This window comes from Trichoplusia ni (genome assembly GCF_003590095.1).
Source record: "Trichoplusia ni isolate ovarian cell line Hi5 chromosome 22 unlocalized genomic scaffold, tn1 tig00004184_group21, whole genome shotgun sequence".
Classification (NCBI taxonomy): domain Eukaryota; kingdom Metazoa; phylum Arthropoda; class Insecta; order Lepidoptera; family Noctuidae; genus Trichoplusia; species Trichoplusia ni.
In genome coordinates, this window is record NW_020799864.1 from 3,739 (window position 1) to 24,707 (window position 20,969).

At 37.6% G+C, this 20,969-nt stretch overlaps 3 protein-coding genes across 4 annotated transcripts; 2 read left to right on the top strand and 1 right to left on the bottom strand.

The window, feature by feature from the left end:
* Positions 1-457: 457 nt before the first annotated feature.
* On the top strand, positions 458-13,230 carry LOC113506679 (AP-1 complex subunit gamma-1; the record flags this gene model as incomplete). Of its 2 annotated transcripts, XM_026889509.1 has the most annotated exon segments (16): positions 458-696; positions 1,582-1,658; positions 4,061-4,078; positions 5,498-5,593; positions 6,013-6,339; positions 6,520-6,738; positions 7,399-7,557; positions 8,108-8,195; positions 8,299-8,446; positions 8,638-8,724; positions 9,045-9,168; positions 9,349-9,453; positions 9,674-9,848; positions 10,287-10,438; positions 10,788-10,880; positions 10,982-13,230. In XM_026889509.1, coding segments are annotated over 16 exon segments (2,209 nt in total), but the record flags the coding sequence as incomplete, so codon positions are not given.
* Positions 13,231-13,290: 60 nt separating this feature from the next.
* LOC113506680 (COP9 signalosome complex subunit 5) lies at positions 13,291-15,471 on the bottom strand. The gene is made up of 6 exons (XM_026889512.1): positions 15,182-15,471; positions 14,953-15,056; positions 14,739-14,869; positions 14,270-14,464; positions 13,713-13,980; positions 13,291-13,549 (listed from the first exon to the last, which is right to left on the bottom strand). The coding sequence occupies exons 1-6, from the start codon at positions 15,334-15,336 to the stop codon at positions 13,356-13,358; spliced, it is 1,047 nt and encodes a 348-aa protein (XP_026745313.1). The 5' UTR covers positions 15,337-15,471; the 3' UTR covers positions 13,291-13,355.
* Positions 15,472-17,131: 1,660 nt separating this feature from the next.
* On the top strand, positions 17,132-19,481 carry LOC113506682 (X-box-binding protein 1). The gene is made up of 3 exons (XM_026889515.1): positions 17,132-17,490; positions 17,820-18,233; positions 18,717-19,481. Exons 1-3 carry the CDS (start codon positions 17,333-17,335, stop codon positions 18,808-18,810), a joined length of 666 nt encoding a protein of 221 aa, XP_026745316.1. The 5' UTR covers positions 17,132-17,332; the 3' UTR covers positions 18,811-19,481.
* The last annotated feature ends 1,488 nt before the right edge of the window (positions 19,482-20,969 follow it).

The following is a 20,969-nucleotide window of genomic DNA, read 5'->3' on the forward strand; positions in this document are numbered from 1 at the left end:
ATTACAAGCATTAAAATGGTGAATTCATGATGAATTTACTAGATTAACGCTTCCATGCGCTTGCTTTTTGTGCCAGTATGCACCGATTGTAACATTATGACTAATAGTAGTACTTACACAAATTACAGTCATTTTCTTAATTGAAGGAAAACCGTTAGACAAATTATTTGGGTTTTCCTCTAATTTACAGTTGATTGCGTTCTATCCTTTTACTAAATCTGCGACTGATTGATTAAAGCATTGACTTCTTTACTAAATTGGGTTTGCAATGTTCTCCTATGATCTAATGTTAAACAAAATAATTGTATTATCTGGATATTTTCACATTGAAGTCCAAAATACTCAACACTTACAAGACATAATACTTGATATTAAAAGATATTATGAAACATCTTAAATTTAATCACGTTGACCTTATAGAAAAGCACTATCTAACCCTAGTTTCCATTATCCACAGTGACCTCAACAGCAACACCCAGTTCGTAGTCGGCCTTGCCCTTTGTACTCTCGGGGCCATAGCGTCCCCCGAAATGGCAAGGGACTTGGCCTCCGAGGTGGAACGCCTAATCAAGTCCCCAAACGCGTACATTAAGAAGAAGGCCGCGTTGTGCGCCTTCCGCATCATTAGGAGGGTACCAGATCTGATGGAGATGTTCCTGCCGGCAACTAGGAGCTTGCTGACGGAGAAGAATCATGGTAAGATAATATCAGCGTCCATGTTATGGTGTAATTATAAGTTTTACTAGCTAAGAAGACATGTTATATGCATGAAAAGTGTGAAGTATTCTTGTATTACAAAAGCTGAAAATTGTGATAGTGAATGAATGATTGTTAGTTTTTCACGCGTTAGGAGGTGACTTGGATTTAGACAGACGTTGATTGGCAACTCCATATGATTCTATCTCTTTTAAACTGGCTTTAATCAAATTGAAAACTGGCGAGGGAGGTTAATATACTCGTAATAGAAAAACGAATATGTATTTCTTTTTTCTCCATGTAAATTTGATTTTAATTATTTTGAGTCTGGCGTTCTACAAGATTTAGAGGAGGATAAAGAAAGTTAATCTGTTAGTTTAAAGGACAACATTTTATATGTCGAGGAAAATAATCACAGAAGCTAATAACTCTTAAAGTACTTAAAATTAACTTGTCTCGGACGTGCGCGTTCTTCAATATATACATTCAATATTTACCTCGTTTATTGGTATGTTAATATAAATATTACGTTTGTATGACTGTGCAATACGAAACTGCAATATACCGTATATTAGTATACAAAATATTTCTCTACAGATAGCAACATGCTATTCGCTAGGGTTGTCACACCCTCACCATTCGTGTAACATTTATATTACTAGCTAGTACAAATTCTTTCGTGTTGAGCTATTTCTAAAATCTACATCTGATAAAAATGTGACGTGTTTAACCTACATTATTGTCGAACAAATTATTATAAAAAAATTGTTGTGACACACGTCCGTCGAAATTGTATAAGTTTTTGGCTATAACGAAGTATAATATAAATACTAGGTTAAAAAAAAGCTACATTGTTCAATAATTAATATTATTATGTACTTTCAGGTGTATTGATCACGGGTGTCACACTAATTACCGAAATGTGTGAGAACAGCCCCGACACCCTCAACCACTTCAAAAAGGTGAGTCAACATTATCAACCCTATATCTATACAAATTAAGTTTTATTTCTCTTGTATATGTTTTGCAAATACTAGTTCGAAACTAAATAGTGTAACTATTTGAACAAATATGTACCTCATGATGTAAGTGTTAAGGTTGTATTTTGTAAACGTTGCTGTAAGCATTAGGGCCGTCCGTATATTTGGTCTACAATATTTACCAATTGTTGGACCTTATTTTAATAATACATCATTAGAAGAGTATGTACAGAAACAGTCGTTCCTACGTCTATATTTACAATATTACCTAATGCGGTTCAGTTATTAAGCTAATTGTCATATGAAAGGCGAATTAATTATTTCATACTATTCGTAGGGGTATAATTGGGTGTTAGTCACAATGGGCGATAAGAAATCAATAATTCACACGCTGTTTACAAGCAAACATAAATAACATTGAACTTACACAGGGACTTCACCGTTTCTCTCATTATGTGTTATTGATTAACATCTGTAAATTGCGATTTGTTTACTTAATATAAATGTCTATTATTCACTTATTGTGTATCGAAGTTCTCTTAGATTACAACTATATATCTGAAATATTGATATAAAGCTGAAATTCTAGAAACCTTATGAATTTCCGAAACTAAAAGATCGGGGGTCTCTCAAGTCTGTTCAAGCTAATTGCATAGGAGCTGATTATAAGAAAAGCAAAAGTGTAGATTTTTTTTCAATATTATAACATGTTCTATTCCCTCTAATAGAGCAAATGCCTCCTTAATAAATACAAACATTCTAACATGAGAAAAGTTTATTTTACTTCAATAGTAACAATACAAATCATTTTCCCATAGGGTTGAAAACTATAATCAGCTTTCCTTACTCTCGAACTAAATACATCAGTCCAAGTACCTTCAATCTAATCTGTATCACACATCGGGTCGCTGTAACCGATAATTACGCGAACCAACAGTTATAGCGGTCGTTAAACTGGACTGTTACTGGTCCTGTTTTATATTATATACAGTTTCAATTATATTATATGGTCATGCCGAAGCTGTTGTTTAGCTGAGTTATAAGTTAGAATTCGATTAGTTATAATCGAGGTATAAAATTATAAAGGCGATGAGTGGTTGAAGCTTGAAAGATTTTCATTTCTAGCAGTGATTATGGCAAATTTTTAAAGGTCACCACGCCCATCCCACGTCGTCCCTCGAGGGGCAAGCATTAGTGTAATCCACGAATGCTTGATCTGTGTCTTGGTTTCTTTTGTATATGTAACTTTAATGTTTGTGATTAAATTGAAAAAAAAAATACTGTCAATAATTTGTTTTGTCAAGTTAAATCTCAGTCTTCTATTTAAAAATACTTCTTGAGACTAAGAAAAGTTGCACCAAGACATAGCGTTACGGATACATAAAAATCATCATTTCAAATAACCATTTCAAAAACGTGGCAATACATGTACTAAAAAGGTTGACTGTAACAGTTTAAAATTGCAAATGCAGTAACAAAGTAACAAGTAATCTTCAAATGACATTAAAAACAGTAAATAATACACCTCATGTGCTTATCAACGTGCGTCGTTTAAATCACCAGTATTGGTCGCCCTTATCTCTTATCATATCAATGAAACAAGTACACGCTTTGTTATATAGTCCATTGTTTTTGTTCCACACGATATTATATATAGGAACCTTGTTAAATCTTCATTATTAAGAACGGTTTCTGTTCGTTAGTCTCGCCTACGTTTCAAAAAATAACTGGATTAATTTCGTTATGGATGCCTAAGAAATAATCTGTGCTAATATACACGTGGCATAATTGCGAATAGTAAATAGTTAATACTAAATAAGAGATTTAGGATTGACGTCTACACATGCATTTGCCATTAAAAGCTTGATGTTTAGGTCTAAAAAACCTGACGTTAAGCACATATCGGCTACATGCAAATTGGTCAATCATAAGTATACTAGTGTATTGTATGTTAATATTTGTTATCGAATGACTCATTGAACAGACTCAGGGAAAATATTCGATTTATAAAGCGATATATATTTCACTCCATTGTCAACGATAAAACCGCGAGCAATAAATAATTGCAGAGGAATTTGCTCTTGAGAACGATGCGAATGCGATTGTAACTCCATAGTTACCTGTAAAAGTTAAACTTTTAGTGTTAAAAAACGTACATACAGACTTGCTCGCTTGAATATAAACAGCTAAACAACGAATTAGTTTTTAAGACAAAGCATATACAGGGTGTTACAAAAAAAATGTTTTGTTCAAAACTTACTGTGAGATTATAGTACAAAGCTATTGTACAATTCGAAGCTATGTTTTTTATAACACTCTGTATTATAATTTTAATGGAAGAGTTAAGTTTGATACACTAATGATGTGTTTGTGTTGTCCCGTAGGAGAGCGGGCAGCGCGAGGTAAAATACAAACGCTGATCCATGCACTTTTTACAAATTTGTAGTCTCTTAACATTGTACATAAGATAAAATATGATTTAGAATTAAATCTTTCCATTTTGAAATTTAGGCTTTCAATTCATATTCAATAAACGCGTTTCTTATTCCTAAGAATTCCTTATTATTAAAGTATGCATTCTTTGATGAAATTTGCACAATGTCAATGGACTACAAAACCGAGCATGATTGTATATTTATTGTGTTGGTTAAATATAACCATATATATACATGGGTTATAATTGAGCTGTTTTTTCGGAAAGCTTGCAGCCATATGAGTCACCAAAGAATCCAATATGACTTTAAAATTTTATTAGTTTCTTTAATGATAAAAAAAATCTGGTTCTTGAAGTGATTTTTTTGGCTGTAAGCTTCCCGATCCATGGGACAAAATCATAAAGGTTTAATACAAAACTCAACCATCCGAGTAGAGATAGCAAATAAAGAACTTTGTGAATAGCACTCGAAGTAGGCACTTACATATCGAAGACCATATGTATTAGGTAGATAGAAACTTTCCGATATATATCATCCTATAGTTAGTAGTACTACCAAATTATATGTTTAAAGGCTCTTTAAATGTGTGCTCTTTAAAACACTGCAGAAAAACAGATAGAATTTATATGATGTCGGAGGTCTTTTCATCCTCCCTTTATGATTTTAGACAGGATGTGAATCAATATCAAAAATAATGAAATGATAATCTGAGGATTCTAAAATTTCTTATTTGAATATGAATTATTTTCTAATTCTTCTTTTCTCTCTCCTATATCTTCTCTTCTCTATATCTTTACAAACTTATAATTTGGTAGTCCTGTAATTTATATTCTTCTTTAGATAACTTTACCCATCTATTATTAATTATATTGACAATGTTTGGGATTTCCAAGTGTCATAAACAAAATTCATCAATTAGAACTACTCAATCAAATACCAAACTTGTGTATTCGTATAATATAACTAGTATTTAATTATTTATACATACATATTTATATAATTAAACATTATTAGTTATACTACAAAATCATTAATATTTTGGAAGTCCCATTCCATACTAACTAAACACAGTATGAATTCAGCACAAGAGAGTATGTGACTAATAATATAATTCAAGCAGAGGTTGTCGGCCATTTATTTTGTATTTGATGTAATGTCCAGTCCCATGTAATATCGCTGTCGTAATCGTGTTCGTAAGCCTGTAAAGTCATTTGAGTCTCGACATTGTTTAGAAAGTATTTAAATATTGCCTGATATGTAAAATTGTTTTTATAATTTATTATTTTGTTTTGATTGCTTCGCAAACCTTATCTATGTGCATTGGGCGATATCAATGTGGTTTTTTTTTTGTTGGTGCGTATGTAAAGTGCATGGGTTTTTTTGTAGATCGTTCCAAACCTGGTGAGGATATTGAAAAACTTGATCTTGGCTGGATATTCGCCGGAACATGATGTCAGTGGAGTTTCTGACCCGTTCTTGCAGGTAATATAGTTGGTTTTTTTGGTTGTTAAAAGATTACATTGAACAATTTGACTTGACTTTAACATGCTTAGCTATTAACGATCTTAAGAATTAACAGGAAAGTAATAAAATAAAACCTTTTACGAGTTTAAAAAAAAAAGCATTTTGCATTTCCTTCCTCATGACTATACATGGTATTCATCACAAACTAGAAAAGAAAACTATTAATTTTAATTTCCTTCCTTATCTATTTAACGCAATATTTTTCCCAGTATCGATAAATATCACTGCATTCAGTACTATCATGCAGTGATATCTATCGACAAAAATCCATTTTATCATCTTAATAAAGAATTCTCGTTTCATAACCTTAATGGAATCACACTGACACAATTAGATATCCAAATATTACAAAAATAAAACAAAATCATGTTTCTCAGGTCAAAATCCTCCGCCTCCTCCGAATACTAGGCAAGAACGACGCTGAAGCATCAGAGGCGATGAACGACATCCTCGCCCAAGTCGCCACCAACACGGAGACCAGTAAGAACGTCGGCAACACCATCCTCTACGAGACGGTCCTCTCCATCATGGACATCAAGTCCGAGAGCAGTCTCAGAGTGCTGGCCATCAACATACTGGGGAGGTTCCTCCTCAATAATGACAAGAATATCAGATATGTTGCACTCAATACATTGCTGAGGACAGTCCATGTGGACACGTCCGCTGTGCAGAGACATAGAACTACTATTTTGGAGTGTTTAAAGGTAAGAAATTATTTTCTGGCTCAAAACTTTCATTATTGAGCTTTTCAAAAAAAATATCCACAAATAACCTAGACAGGTTGTAGGTTTACAAACTACAAAAGAGTCTTCTCAAACTATAGAATATGACCAAAAAGCATTATAAGGTTCTATCATCATTTCAAATACCACCTCATCTTGTAGGACCCGGACGTATCAATCCGCCGCCGCGCAATGGAGCTATCGTTCGCTCTGATCAACGGCCAGAACATCCGCAGCATGATGAAGGAGCTCCTGACGTTCCTCGAGCGCTCCGACGCCGAGTTCAAGGCGCACTGCTCCAGCGCCATGGTGTTGGCCGCGGAGAGATACGCGCCCTCCAATAAGTGGCACTTGGATACACTGTTCAGAGTTCTGCTTAAGGTAAGAAATGTTCAAGTCATAAACACCCCTGACCTCTTATACTGCTGAAACCGGTGAGTACACCTCTTTTCACATATATATGCAAGTCTCTGTTATTTTTATTGCTAGGGTAAATGTGAAATGACTTTCTGTCACTTAAAAAAATGTTATCGGTGAAACAGAATGAGGTGTTGGACCTCTAATAAATACATTAAAATAGAGACTGCTGTTGCAAAAAAAATAACTTCCTTATATTTCTGCCACTAGGTATTTTTCTGTGTACAAGGTAAAGTTAAGAAAATTGTTACCTGTTCATTCACGTTTTTCCGCAAATTTATAATCGAATAATTTTCCGTATATATAAAGTAACGCAGACAACATGTGCGCCTTCATTATAGACCAGTAAAGCCTGAACTTAAGTTACTGTATCAATCTGTATAAATACTTATACTCATCGATCACTTAGAGTTCGTGTAACCTTATCTTTTTGTAGTAAATACTGATTATATAGTTATTTTCTATCACTTGAGAAGGTAATTAGTACCTATTTTTTTTTTTGCAGCCTAATTGTAATATGTTATTGGAAAGTCCATGTACAAAGGCGAGCATAACCCTGTAAACCTTACCTTAAGCTTATTTAGTTATTAATTTGAATAAATAATTCAAATTCCCATTCCGCAGGCGGGCAACTACCTGCGCGACGACACGGTGTCGTCGACGCTGCAGATCGTGTCAGTAGCCGCGCCGGAGCGGCAGGCGTACGCGGCCATGCGCCTGTGGACCTCGCTGGAGCGGTCCGCGCTCTCCGGCGACGCCACCGAGAAGCAGCCGCTCGTGCAGGTACACACTATACCACTATATCTCTCAGGCACAACATAATGCTAAATCAAAAATTTGACTGCACGGATAGCCGAGTGCTGGAGCTCACCACACCAAACCCAATGGGCACGACGGTTCAATCCCCGCGTAGGACAAGCATTTGTGTGATCCACGAAGGCTTATTCCGAGTCTGGGTGTCTTTGTGCATGTGATATGTATGTTTGTAAAACCCCTCGCGACACAAGGACTAAATTCCTAACTGCGAGAGTCGTTTTTTTTTTTTTTAAAAAAAATGACTTGAATTTATGTGATACTCGCGACGCAAGGATTAAATTACATAATGCAGGATATCCATTACTCTTTCACGATACTGTAAATTTTTTAGGTTGTGTTGGAGCAAAATTCCTACGTCAGTCTTCTAAAAGACCACCTCTTTGACCTCATCCTGTGATGATTAGATATTTGTCAAAATTTTAGTTTGTAATGTTCATGAAAATGGAAACCATGTATGTACTCTCGAGAACACCTGCAGGTAAACCATAGTTGGTAACAAAATAATTGACTGTTACAGGTAGCAGCATGGACTATTGGTGAATATGGAGACTTGCTGGTTTCTGAAGCTAGTAATGCCATATCTATGGTCGACGAGGATGGCGTTGGTAAGTCCTCACTTTACACCTTTAAATTTTAATAAATAATACTTACGCAGATTTTACTAGTATCATCAAAAAATAATTACAAAAAACTTTCTGCTAATTGTAGACGACTTCGTGCGGCCATCGGAGGAATACGTGATCGACATTTACCAAAAGCTGCTGTGGTCGACGCAGCTGTCCATCAACACCAAGGAGTACCTCCTGTTGTCGCTCGCCAAGCTCTCCACCAGGTTCACCACACAGCCAAGTCAGGAGTGAGTAACATCACACTTTTTTGAACTGAGAAAAATGAGATATGCCAAACTTACGGGAAAGGTTCCTCTTCTGTGATGCTAGTAATATTTCAAATATATAAAATATCTATATGATAATTTGGACAAGCCTTTGCCCATGAATGCCCATAAAATGTTGTTAGTTCTAATTAAAACAATATGTTCGATTCCAGTAAAATCCGAGTGATCATCGATACATTCGGTTCTCACATTCATATCGAGTTGCAGCAGAGGGGTGTGGAGCTGTCGCAATTGTACAGGTACGTCATTTATCTAACCTAATTTAACCTTTTATTCATTCGTGGTATTTATAACTTTATGTCAAGGTCTTGTGGTCACAGCATATTCATGTTCCTCATCACACCCCATTCTTTTAAATCTGATCAATCAAATCTCTAACCAAGCCGCCAGGGCTGTAAGTGGTAGACTAGAACATTACAATGAATGACAGCTTCTAACATAGAATTCTATATTTCACTACGTATTTATGTTGAACTCTATTATTAATCATACGAAGTTCCTGGCTGTAAGTTCTGTAACACGAGGTTAACGATGGTACTAATGTGTTGTGTGTGTGTAGGAACTACGCGCACCTGCGGCCGGCCCTGCTGGAGCGCATGCCGGCCATGGAGGCCGGGACCGCGCACGAACCCGCGGAGGCAGAGCCAGAGCCCGAGCCAGAGACCAGGACCGACCATGTCGCCGTCAGTACACACACTAGCCATACCTATATACTACTGTTCTTTTTGGTCACCTGTGACAACGGACTCTTATTCCTTATTAAAAAAAGCGAAAGAATTTCCATTACTCGATTTCAATACAAGCTAGAGCAACCCAAAAAAATGCCCGTTATGTTATATGATTTTAAATATTTATGATTTCAGGACGCGCTATTAGACTTGATCATTGGCTCTGATTCACTCACGAATGGTGATATCGAACATAAACCGTCGCCTGCGCCACCTAGCAACAACAATACAAGCAGCAATGTAAGTCAAAAACACTCAATATAAATATGAAAAATATCGAACCTATCATACTTTATTAGGATTGTAATAAAATGCGGCGCCAATGTTACTTCTCAGAAAATATGAGTATATATAACACGACTACCTTATCAATTTATCCTGCAAACCTTACATTCCTACGAAAATTCCTATAACTTGTAACTATGAAAATCTGTACTAAAATTGTTAAACAATTGTGCAGGATATCCTGGACCTGCTGAGCGGGCTGGACCTGTCGGGCAGCGCGCCCGCCAGCATCATGAACAACAACGTGTCGGGCGCGCCCCCCGCGGCCCCGGGCCCGGGCCCCGCGCCCGCCGCCACGCTGCTGGACGGACTGTTCGCGCCGCCCACACTCAGCGCGCCCGCCACGCAAGGTACGCTACAGCTACTGTATCAGCTGTCACACACATGTTCGACTCAAACTAATGCTTGTTCTGAGGCTGGGTGTCATTGTGCTTGTGATTTGTGTGATTGTGAAACCCCCCGCAACACAAGGATTAAATTCCTTAGTGCGGGAGTCGCTTTTTTTAATCTAGTCTTACGTGCTCGAGTCATTATGTTAGGTCTTCTCGGAGAGCTCTAATCGAAATCCACTTACCAATATGTGCTTTTGTAAAGAACCTTACTATTCTTATCATTCAATTCGATCTTATCACAATATCTTTTGTTTTAGATGCGCCAAACTTAAAAATAATAATTGTATGTGGTCTTAAAGTAAATCAATAAATTAATAAAATCAATCCCACATTAACTTCGAATGTAATAAATAAGTATAAAGTGTCACATGTATATTGGCTACCTCCCGGCCGCAGAGCTGGCGTCGGTGACGGCGCTGGACAAGAACGGCCTGCAGGTGGTGCTGGCGGTGGCGCGCGCCGCGGCCGGCGCGGAGCTCACCATGCGCGCCACCTCCAGCCTCGCGCACACGCTCACAGACTTCCTGTTCCAGGCCGCCGTGCCCAGGGTAAGGAGCCTAGCCTAGCGTAGCCTAGCGTAGCGTACTACATGAACATATTTAGAGAAGCAAGCGTGACCCTATAGGGATTAATAAAGTCGGAAGTGTGGAATTTATACCTTACTACACACGCCACAAGCCTACTATCTAGCTAGCAGTTACTATTTTAGTACAAATATTTTATAACACGTTTTTTTTTCGGCTTGAATTTGTAATAGGAGCCAATAATTATAAGAACTCACTAGGCTTGAAATTAGTCCTTAAACATGAGCTGTCTAATTATGGATCTGCATTATAAAATCAAATCAATCACATAAGTTGCTTCTAACGTACCTAATTTAATCATATACTTTTGCAGACATTCCAACTAGACATGATGTCACCATCCGGCACCGTACTGCCGCCACAGGGTGAGATCACGCAAGTACTCAAGATAACTAATCCATCCAGGGTATGTATATAATTTTTTTGCTTACTATAAAGCGCTTTGTAATACCATTTCATTTTTCTTATGTTGATTTTTTTATATGCAATTGTGTTGTCTGCCACCAGTCGGCGCTGCGGCTGCGGATACGAGTGTCGTACAACGTGGAGGGCTCCCCCGTACTGGAGCAGGCGGAGGTCAACAACTTCCCGCCGGAACTGTTCTACTGACGAGCGCCGCGCCGCACTCCGCAGCGCCCGCGGCCCGCGCGGCTGCGGAGCGGGACCCGGGGCCGCTAGGCGTGGGGACCGGCCTTTATACGTAACGAGGTTTATTCATATATACGTTGTTGTTGCACACCAGCAAGAGCTATAGGGTGCGTGCTAGCACAAACACCCTAGAATATCAGCTTGTAACAGTCCCTCTGCTAGGCAAAGATGAGAATATAATGTGGGTTCACTGCAATCCGAAACAGATTGATCATGCCCATGAGACGAAAATATTAGAATTATTCTGAGGTTCTCGGGCTCATCGAGCAGTTAACAAGATCTTATTGAATTGCAATACGTTCGGCTTAGCCCACGCCTATGCATGCATCTAATTTTAACTCATCTCGATAATCGATGACCGTCTCCACGTCTGAATGATGTCGAACACCGCGACGAAGACTGACCACAGGCCACCTCTGCCGTACACAGCCGTCAGTCAAGACCTGAGGGCCTGTCGCCACCTCTTAAATTTATATTATCGCAGATGTACAAGTGAGAAGCCGCTCTACGTCGTGTAGTGCGCTGTCACCTTTCCACAACTGCAATAACATTACTTGAAGAGGTAGCGATAGACGCCGCACAGCTTACAGCTCACTTGTTTCCATTGAGATTCGTGAAACATTCCATGTTAATTAGTCTTAAAGTTTATTGAAAATGGATTGTGGTTGAATGTTGGGTGACCAGAGAAGAGACAAACCTCGACTGTCAGTAATAGTTAGTTGTCTCTGGTCACCAAGTCAGTATTAATACAATCTCACAGCAGTTGTACCAGTGTGGTTTACTTTCTGCCTTCTATTCTTAAATTGCAGTTATTTTTCCGATTGCAAACTAATTACTCTTCGGTTATTTGATTTACCATAAATCTATGTTTTAAATAAATATGGCTTCTACTTCTTCAAGCATTGCGACACAAATGAAAAAAGTTGTCATTAATTAGCTATTTGAATTAACTTGTTCGAAGTCTCGTGATCATTCCCGAATTCGATATGTTGACCTCGGTATTTGGTAATTGTAAAATTGATGTACTAGAACGTCTATAACTTTCTTGTGTCGCTCGCGCTGTACATAAGTTGAGATTGTGTATGTATAAACGATTTATAGTAAGCAACCTGTGAAATGGAGGGCTGTATGGAATGTACTTAATAAAATATAAATCACTACTACGATAATATTTTTGCGTGATAATGCACTTAGCACACAAGCCGAAAAAATGAACTTGTGTGGAAGTACTCCGGACGGTTTAAAATACATTGCCGAGCAAAAACATCTAGTCACTGTCGCATGCTAGTGTCGTAATTAAGAGATTAAATATACTTCCCTGTCTGTATAAATTGTTTTAGAACTCGATTATTTATAAATTATGTCTGTGCCTTGATTTTTCGATCGTCATTGTATTTTAAACCAATATTTTTTATTTCCAGATAGTCAGTGTTTGATGTGACTAGTTCGAGTGTAGGACCGTTGAAACTATTGCATTTTGTTAAGAGTAGTTATTTGTAACGGAACTCGTGAGCCGCTTCAGATGTTAGGCAGTCAAGTTGACAGTACTGTTCCTTTATTAAGAATTTTATATTTTGCGACGATGTAAATAATATATACATCTCATCAAACACGTAGTTATGCAAATTATGGATTATTGTAAGATTTTTACACCGGTTTCGGCGAAGCCCAAACGTTTTTAACATTTATAAATTAGTTATATTGTATTTTTATTTTCATCCTATTTATGTTTAGGTTATCAACTAACCCGCATATTCTAATGAACTATCGTAGGAGTATGTAAATCTAGATGTAATAGAATTCAGAAGCCACTGGAAATATAGGAAGTCGCACGTGCTCTTTATAGGTTTTATATTCTCTGTAAGGCGTTCATGTTACAATCGTGAAAGCATATATTTTATTTTTGATTATGTAAAGAGAGCTTGGCAAAAGATTATATCGTCAATTTGGTGCTTCGTTTTACTATATCTGATAAATAGAAGGCCCTCCACAATGTGAGATGTTTATGATTTTGTGTATAACTAAAGCTATGTGAAAGATGTACATAATGATTATAATGATTTTATGTAAATTGGTTAATAAATATTTGAGAATGTTTATATAATCAACTTGGTGGTTTTATTTTCTTTACAAATAATGAAAGGAACCTTCACAATAAATACAGCCAGTATGTTAAAGTCGTGATACGTTTATTAACTTACAAAAGATTACACAGGATTAGCCTACACTTATATTACTCGATCATGGGCGTGGCGGGTGCGCGGCGGCCGCTCACGCTGTTGAACAGGCGGTCCTTGATCATCTGCGCCATCAGTCCGTGGATCACTTCGATTGTGGTCTTGCACGCGTCCTTGGTCGCTTTGCCTAGTTTGTCCTCTGTGCGTTTTTCGTGCGGGTCTGCTCCAGCGACTATGAAGCCGCCACGACCTGGACAACACATTCGAATATTAATAGACAGGCTTTTTAAAAAGTTTCTAAATGAGGTTCACCATAATGAATTTATGTGGCAATAATAATGAACAAGGTTTTTTTCTTACTATAGTAAGTTATGTTACAATTACAATAGTTAATCTATTAAATTAATACTCACCCAAGCACACCTCACTCTGTTCCAATTTGTCTGACAGATCAAATATCTGTCCGGTAGTGTAATCAGCATTTGTGATGAGACTGGAACTACTGAGGGTGTTCACCCAGTACTTGTTCCAGAGGGAGTCCAGCAGTCTCCTATCCAGTGAGGACTTGAAATAGGAGACTTCGAGGGAGTAGTACTGCTTGCAGTGGACTCCAAAGTCTTCAATCTTGTTGAGAGGAATTGTCTGGTATTCTGAGGGCTCTTCATTGGCTGGTTTGTATCCCTGAAAAAATAGCATTATCTATTAAACAACAGGTAATATCCAGCAGTGGGCTACTAAAGGCAGATGATGATGATGATGCACAAAGATACGAAACTAGAATTATAAACAAAAACAAAGGCCTTCTTTTTATTAGAAACTCAACGCACAACGCAGTACTGTATAACAAATAAATAGCAGGTTGTATAATTTTTAGACAAATTGTCAATATAATTGTCAATGATTAGACATCAGATTTCAAATCACCTATTACATTAAAAAGACACGAAAAAATATTTTAAATTGCACTAACCTTAGGATATGTCCTGAAGGCTCCGAGGCACACTTTGCCAGCAGAGATTGTTCTGACCGGGTCAATAACAATAGCTACAAAGGGTTCCTGGAAGTTTTGGTTCAGCATCTGTGTGGAGACGTCAATACCTGACAGCCAGCAGCCATAGCCAGGATGACTGTGGTACCAACCTATAGCATTCTCATGACGGCCAACCTTAAAACAATAATATACAATGTTACTGTACTTGGAAGTTTACATAAGTGGGTCCTTTTCACTTCATTTACAAACAGTCTGTCATAAGATACCTTTTTGTAGGTGACTACATTATAATAAATCAGTATATTGGGGTAGTATAGATTGGAGGTTAGGCTCAACTACCCATTTTACAACTTAAATAAAAAAGGTCTTAATGTAAATTTGGTTTACATTCAATACAAATGGGAATCTTATAATAGGGTAATGAGAGTATTACAAAATTATTATGTACCTGTTTTGCTGCCTCTATGTAAGCTGTCATATACTCATAGGCCTGTGCCTGGGCATTGACCCGAGTTTCAGTGCCCTCTACAGGCAGAGCAAAGGAGTCCATCACTATCATAGTGTTTGCGTCGACTTTACCTGTAAATAAAATGTTAGTAGTGACTGTAGTGAGGTACTTTCAAGTGCAGTATTCGGATATAAATTGATAGAATTTATCTTACCTAAAAGTAATCCCATAACTTCTAAAGTGCCTCCTGATCTGGCGTGCATAACCATTTTGAGCAGGGCTAAAGCCGATATTTTGATGTCTTTAAAGAAGTGTGGGCTGGAAAATAACAAAAACACGTTAACACAATCGGTATGTACACAAACTAGGGCGATATTGATGAAAAAATATACTGAAAGAAACGTATTGAAAACTTAAGTTTTTGTAACAATACTAATACTTACTCTTTTTCCCATGGCTTAGCGGCTAGGATGTCTTGTTGTTGCTTTTTATCATAACGATAAATCTCATCCACACTAGAAACTGTTTCAATATTGTTCGCCATCGCCCATGTTTTTTGGGCAATCGATAATTGCGAATCTGCACTTGTAGAAGCCATATTTAGCTACTTAGAAGATAAATTTATATTTTGCAGGTATATTCAAGAAGTTAATGAACTTCTTGACTAAAAACGTATTTTTGGAAAACAAAAGCTCGGTGATATTCACAGCCTGACATACATTTGACACTGACATTTGATTTTTGTCATTGCTCATTATTTTGTTGTTTTGCTTAAGGTTCGGACATCAGCCTTTTAATACATGTGTAAGTGCACCCTTTTTGTTACTGATCATATATAAACAAGTAAAGAAAAATATCCAGCCTTATCGAAAAAACATTTGTTAAAAAAAAATGATGCTCAATGCCAGTTCCTAAACTTTGAATATCCTCTCTTATTGTGTTTTGGTGCATTGACGATATTGTAAAATGATCGACAATAACGATGATATGTAAAATATGCATAGGATGCAGCGACATGTAGTTAAGTTAAAATCTACTACGTCATCGTAAAAAACGTGGAGTATAACAGCAGTCATCTCACAGTTAGATTTGGGTCTCTTCACGCTGAGCAAAAAGATGCTATGTCCTGAACATGTTAATTTTTTTAAATGTCTCCACTTTATATTGAAAAATACTTTATGCTGAGATTCTAGGTGGAGTTTATTTATCGTCTCCGCTCTTCAACTCTGTTTCGATTGTTATCACGTTCATCTATTCATCTTCCCCTTGTTCCCCTCATTCGTGTTGTGGTCGGCTTCCAGTCTCACCGGATGCAGCTACCAGCGTTTTACAAGGAGCGACTGCCAATCTAGCCTCCTCAACCCAGTCACCTTTCCAACACGATACCCCATAGTAAGACCGGTTGCCAGACTATAGATTCTAACCACTTGTGCCGACTGTTACACACAATTGCAGCCGGGACCCACAAGTGGACTTTATCTTACGAAATACGGAGAAACTCGTTATGTCGTAGATGGTACACGGACCGACCATATAAAGCGTAGCTTAACCTGTGAATCTGGTGATCGATGATTTTATTCAGTTGTACCTTAGCCAAGAGCTCCTTTCCAGTGCAACCATTAGACCTCATGCAAAATATCTTTTAAGATGTCTAGATTCTTCCGTAGTGTCAGAAATATTACCCCTTTTCAAGATCAAAAAGGGAAATATACTTACATACTGCATACAACGGATGACACAATTTAATTAAATCAATATTTTTTCTGATTAATGAATATTACCTTTATTTAGTGGCACGATTATAGATAAACCTTTGGTTATTACATCAGATTCTAAAATGACCTGTCTTTCTAAAAACTTGCATCAGCCAGTTGTTGTTTACCGGTACCGGCATTAAGTTTCGTCATGCCCGCCCAGAAGCCGTGATTACTCAAGGTGGATTTACCTTCTAATAACTATTTTCAAAGAGAAATCTTTATGCAAGTAATTGAAATGTCTGCCCGTGACCATGATACCTGCAAAGGTGTCGAAACGTCGGGAACTAAAACCAAAAATTAAACCGCGATAAAATCCGTAAAAGTCGTTTCATTTCAATAAGCTTATATTTACGTATTAAAATGAATAATCAATAAGAAAGTTTTATTTGAAAATTGTGTAGAAAATTACGTTTTCTTTGATAACTTTGTCTCATTCTAATGAATGAAAGTTGCCCTTACGCTATTTCATCTGCCAACATCTGCACTGTGTGACGTCAAGCATCTTGCTCTTTCTCGCAGACGAGAATTTTATCTCTGTCCTTGTCATGATCGCTGCTGTCGTCATTTTGTGTCCGCCCCTGTGATAAGGCTCCACCAATCACAATCGACCACATACACAGTTTTGAGTATCGAGCAAAACATTTATTACCAGTTGAGGGCTCGATCATGTACGACGCAATCGCTAATAACTCGCCCGTGAGGAAATATCAAATAAAAGTGCTCTAACAAATGGTTTTAAAGAAACTAGTAGTATGCTAAATTTCAAATATTAGATAATCGTCTTTTACCGGTGTTGTGGAGTGTTTGTTTATAAGTTGTGTGAATAAAATCAACAAAATGAGCGCACCTATAATCATCACTGTGCCCAACAACTACCTGGCCATGGAGGCGGTCGAGGAGATGGAGTCGAAGGTCGTTGTAGACCTGCCGTCCCCGGCGCCCTCCAGGAAGCGCCGCCTGGACCACCTCACATGGGAGGAGAAGATGCAGAGAAAGTGAGTCATTATAACATTCATTGCCTGCGTGTCGCGTAATTTACCTTTTACCGAGAGCTCAATTTATAGTGGGCAGCACTTATGACGTCGATGTTACTAGATTTTTCTGTATTGTTCTTGTTTATAACTTTGTTTCAATCTTTCATGTTGACATATTTTGTTTAATAAGCTCTACTTATTGGACGGCAAATGTACTCGTCTATTATAAAATCGGAACTTTTCAAAGTATATTGACCCGATATTCCGTTATGTACAGTTACGCACAGCATTAGCACCGTTTAGCATGTCAATGACAACAAATTGCTAATGGTATGTACTTTTTTTGTTAGGAAGCTGAAGAACCGAGTAGCGGCTCAGACTTCCCGAGACAGGAAAAAGGCAAAAATGGATGAAATGGAGAGTCGCATCAAACACTTTATGGACTTGAACGAGCGGCTGACGAGTGAGGTGGAGAGTTTGAAGGCGTTGAACGAGCGTCTACTGAGCGAGAACGCGTCGCTGCGCAGCGAAGCGGCGGCGGCGCGGACCGTCGCGGAGGCCCCCAGACCAGCAGAGTCTATTCCTCAGCAGAAGGAAGGGCCTCCGACGGCGATCCGCGCGGCGCGCCTGCTGCTGGCGATGTGTCTCCTCTCACAGACCTCCTCGCACACTTCGACTCTGAAGAGTACCTCGACACCCTCACTCAACTTGCAGACTCCCTCCTCAAAGAAATTGATGCAGGTGCTGCAGGAACGCCTCAAAATGTAAGTATTACGAACAAATCACTGTCCAATCCAGTCACCCATAGCATTATGGTCAGTTTTTCATGACTCACCACCTTCATGAGGTCAATAGGATACTATGAGTCATACAACATCACATAGTTTCTAAATGGTCTATTACAACCGGGTCATCATAAACTGATAGGACAGATAAGATATGAGTTGCAGTTGTTACATTGCACACATTACCCTACATTTTTATCTAAACCATCCGGCAACTTTCGAAATACTTCGACAGACAGATGTACATTTAGTAAATATTTATACCATGAGTAGAGTTTGCAGGGCAATAAAACTTATTGCATCACACCCTTAATGTATGGTCTGAAGTAACACGATAAAGTTAAATGATAGGCAATTACAATTTGTTGAAATTGTTGTGCCATTACTTATTACTGGCATTAGGTAGTGCAGTTGATATAAGTATATTTCATGTAACTTATCAAGCATTTGTTGTTGTTACAGAACCCAGTCCGGGAAGCTCGAGAATGCGCTAAAGGAACTGAAGTGGTGGGGACCACAGCAAGCCAGCTGGAATCCCGTGAAGGTGCAGTCATAGACATCAAGCATGACGTCGACAGGATACTGTCACAACACTCCTATGCGCATCCTTACAAACCAGAGATTGTCATCAGTAACACAGATGAAGTACAAATTAAAGAAGAAAACAATGACAAAGGCGACATATTCTACGCCAGCTGTGATGAGGACAACGACTGCATCACGATAGAAGTGCCATGCGAGGAACAGATCGTAGAGGAGACTCCTCTACAGATAGAGACGGACTTCAACACCCTGACAAACAATTGCTCAGGGATCACATTAGAATGTGACATGAAGATGCTCTCTCCGATGACGTTGTCCCCTAAATCTGTGGAGGAGAACCTTGGGCTGTCCCCGTCGCACACAAACCTCAGCTCGGACCTGGGCTACGAGTCGTTGGCTTCACCACTCAGTGAACCAGAATCAATGGACTTGTCAGATTTTTGGTGCGAATCATTTTCGGAACTGTTCCCTGGTTTAGCTTAGAATGTTTCTGCATTTCGACTCCCACCAAAGACTGACTAGTTTAAGTTATGAATCTGTAGCTGTTAAGGTTAAGAAATGACAATTTGTTAGTGTTTTATTATGTGTTATAGTTTTAAGTTAAAGTTTTTATAATATATAACAAATAATTTAATCGTTTAGTTAGGATGCACGTAGGCTGTAAATAAACATTGTCCTGTCGAAGTTTGTTGTTTTCTTCTAGAATGTTCCACCTACATATATATTGTATATTTTCCTTAAAAAAAAATATAAGACACTATTTTCCTGTTTACAAAAAATGGAATGTGTGGATTAATAATGTTTCCTACAGATAGAGTCCGCAAGAAAGGGAATGGTGTTTTTCCAAGGTCTGATGCATCCATTCTATTTTGCATATTATGAGACAGTAGCCGACTGACTCATCAATACACACGAAAAAGTTTAACAAATTATGAAATACATAATAGGTACAAAATGTACCTAATGTCGCCCCAAGATTAATCTCAATGTAAATAAACAAAAGCCTATTTCCATGTCCCTCCCTCGCTTTAAACGTCGTCAGCAGAAATATCCATAAATTATAATAAATACACATGTTACATAACAACATATATATTATTTGCTGGGTAATTTGAGTTGATACAAATGGAATAACCCAGTTGCTAGAAATGTATGGAACAGATAAACAAATGATAAACAAGTCATTAGCGATAATTGTTATCGATAAGGTAACAAAGTAAGTAATGTTTTGAATGTTTTCATAATTATTTTTAATTTATTACAACAAACATGAATCGTATTTATTTTATTGGACATTTTAGAGCTGTATGTTGTTATTTGTGTATTAATCCGAACGTGACCTTGACAGGTTTATCTATGATTTTAGAAAAAACGTGGGAAAGCGCTATCTTTTAGGTACGGTAGGTACCTAAAAGATAGCGCTATGTATGTACATGTACCTATAAATTGATACCCAGTCGCGAATAAATCCTTGACGACTTATTCGTGAATAACTTGCACAACAGCACAGGGTATTAAACTGTGTGCTCAAGTGTGAGAACATGTGGGTCCGAAACAAGTGACTAAAATTCATTGCGATAGACAGACCAGATGCAAACAAATGTGAGCAGATTTTTTTATCGCAATAAGTTGCGTAGCGTTAATGTAGTGAATCGATTTAAATCTAATCCCCAAATCAGTGTAGGTATCAAAGTTTTAATTTAATTTCCGTTCCATAAACCAATTCAATCTAATCAGTAGATATTATTTTCAGCGTATATTCCCATTCTGATAATTTAAATACAATATGTAAATAATATAAATTTTCCCATTTGGTTATGTTATGTAAACACTTCGTTAATCCATGTGTGTCGCTGATAAGGACGTTGTTAACTAAACGGCTGTTAAAATACATACCTTTGCATAATTAAAGTTTTAGTACTTACCTGTAGCGTTCTGTAATAAAAACAGTCGCTTTGCTTGTTTCTATGCGAATGAATAAATAATGATTCTGTTTTTCGGTTGCGCTTTTAAAAGTGTGATTTGATATTAACTTGCAATTAAAACGAATTAATATACTACTTAGTTTATGAATGTAGCATCTTTACAACAAACAGCATCATAGTATTCTGACTCTGACCACTTATGACTACTTCTTGGGAGAGGAAGTATGGCTCAGCAAGATCCTGGGAT

Bases quoted from the DNA above. Each gene is read 5' to 3' on its own strand.
- LOC113506680 (XM_026889512.1), bottom strand. From the start codon at position 15,336: ATGGCTTCTACAAGTGCAGATTCGCAATTATCGATTGCCCAAAAAACA. The intron at 15,057-15,181 runs GTAAGTATTAGT...GTTATTTTCCAG, and splicing joins GCTAAGCCATGGGAAAAAGA to CCCACACTTCTTTAAAGACA. The intron at 13,550-13,712 runs GTGAGTATTAAT...TGTGTTGTCCAG, and splicing joins ACAGAGTGAGGTGTGCTTGG to GTCGTGGCGGCTTCATAGTC.
- LOC113506682 (XM_026889515.1), top strand. From the start codon at position 17,333: ATGAGCGCACCTATAATCATCACTGTGCCCAACAACTACCTGGCCATG. The intron at 17,491-17,819 runs GTGAGTCATTAT...TTTTTTTGTTAG, and splicing joins GAGGAGAAGATGCAGAGAAA to GAAGCTGAAGAACCGAGTAG. The intron at 18,234-18,716 runs GTAAGTATTACG...TTGTTGTTACAG, and splicing joins CTGCAGGAACGCCTCAAAAT to AACCCAGTCCGGGAAGCTCG.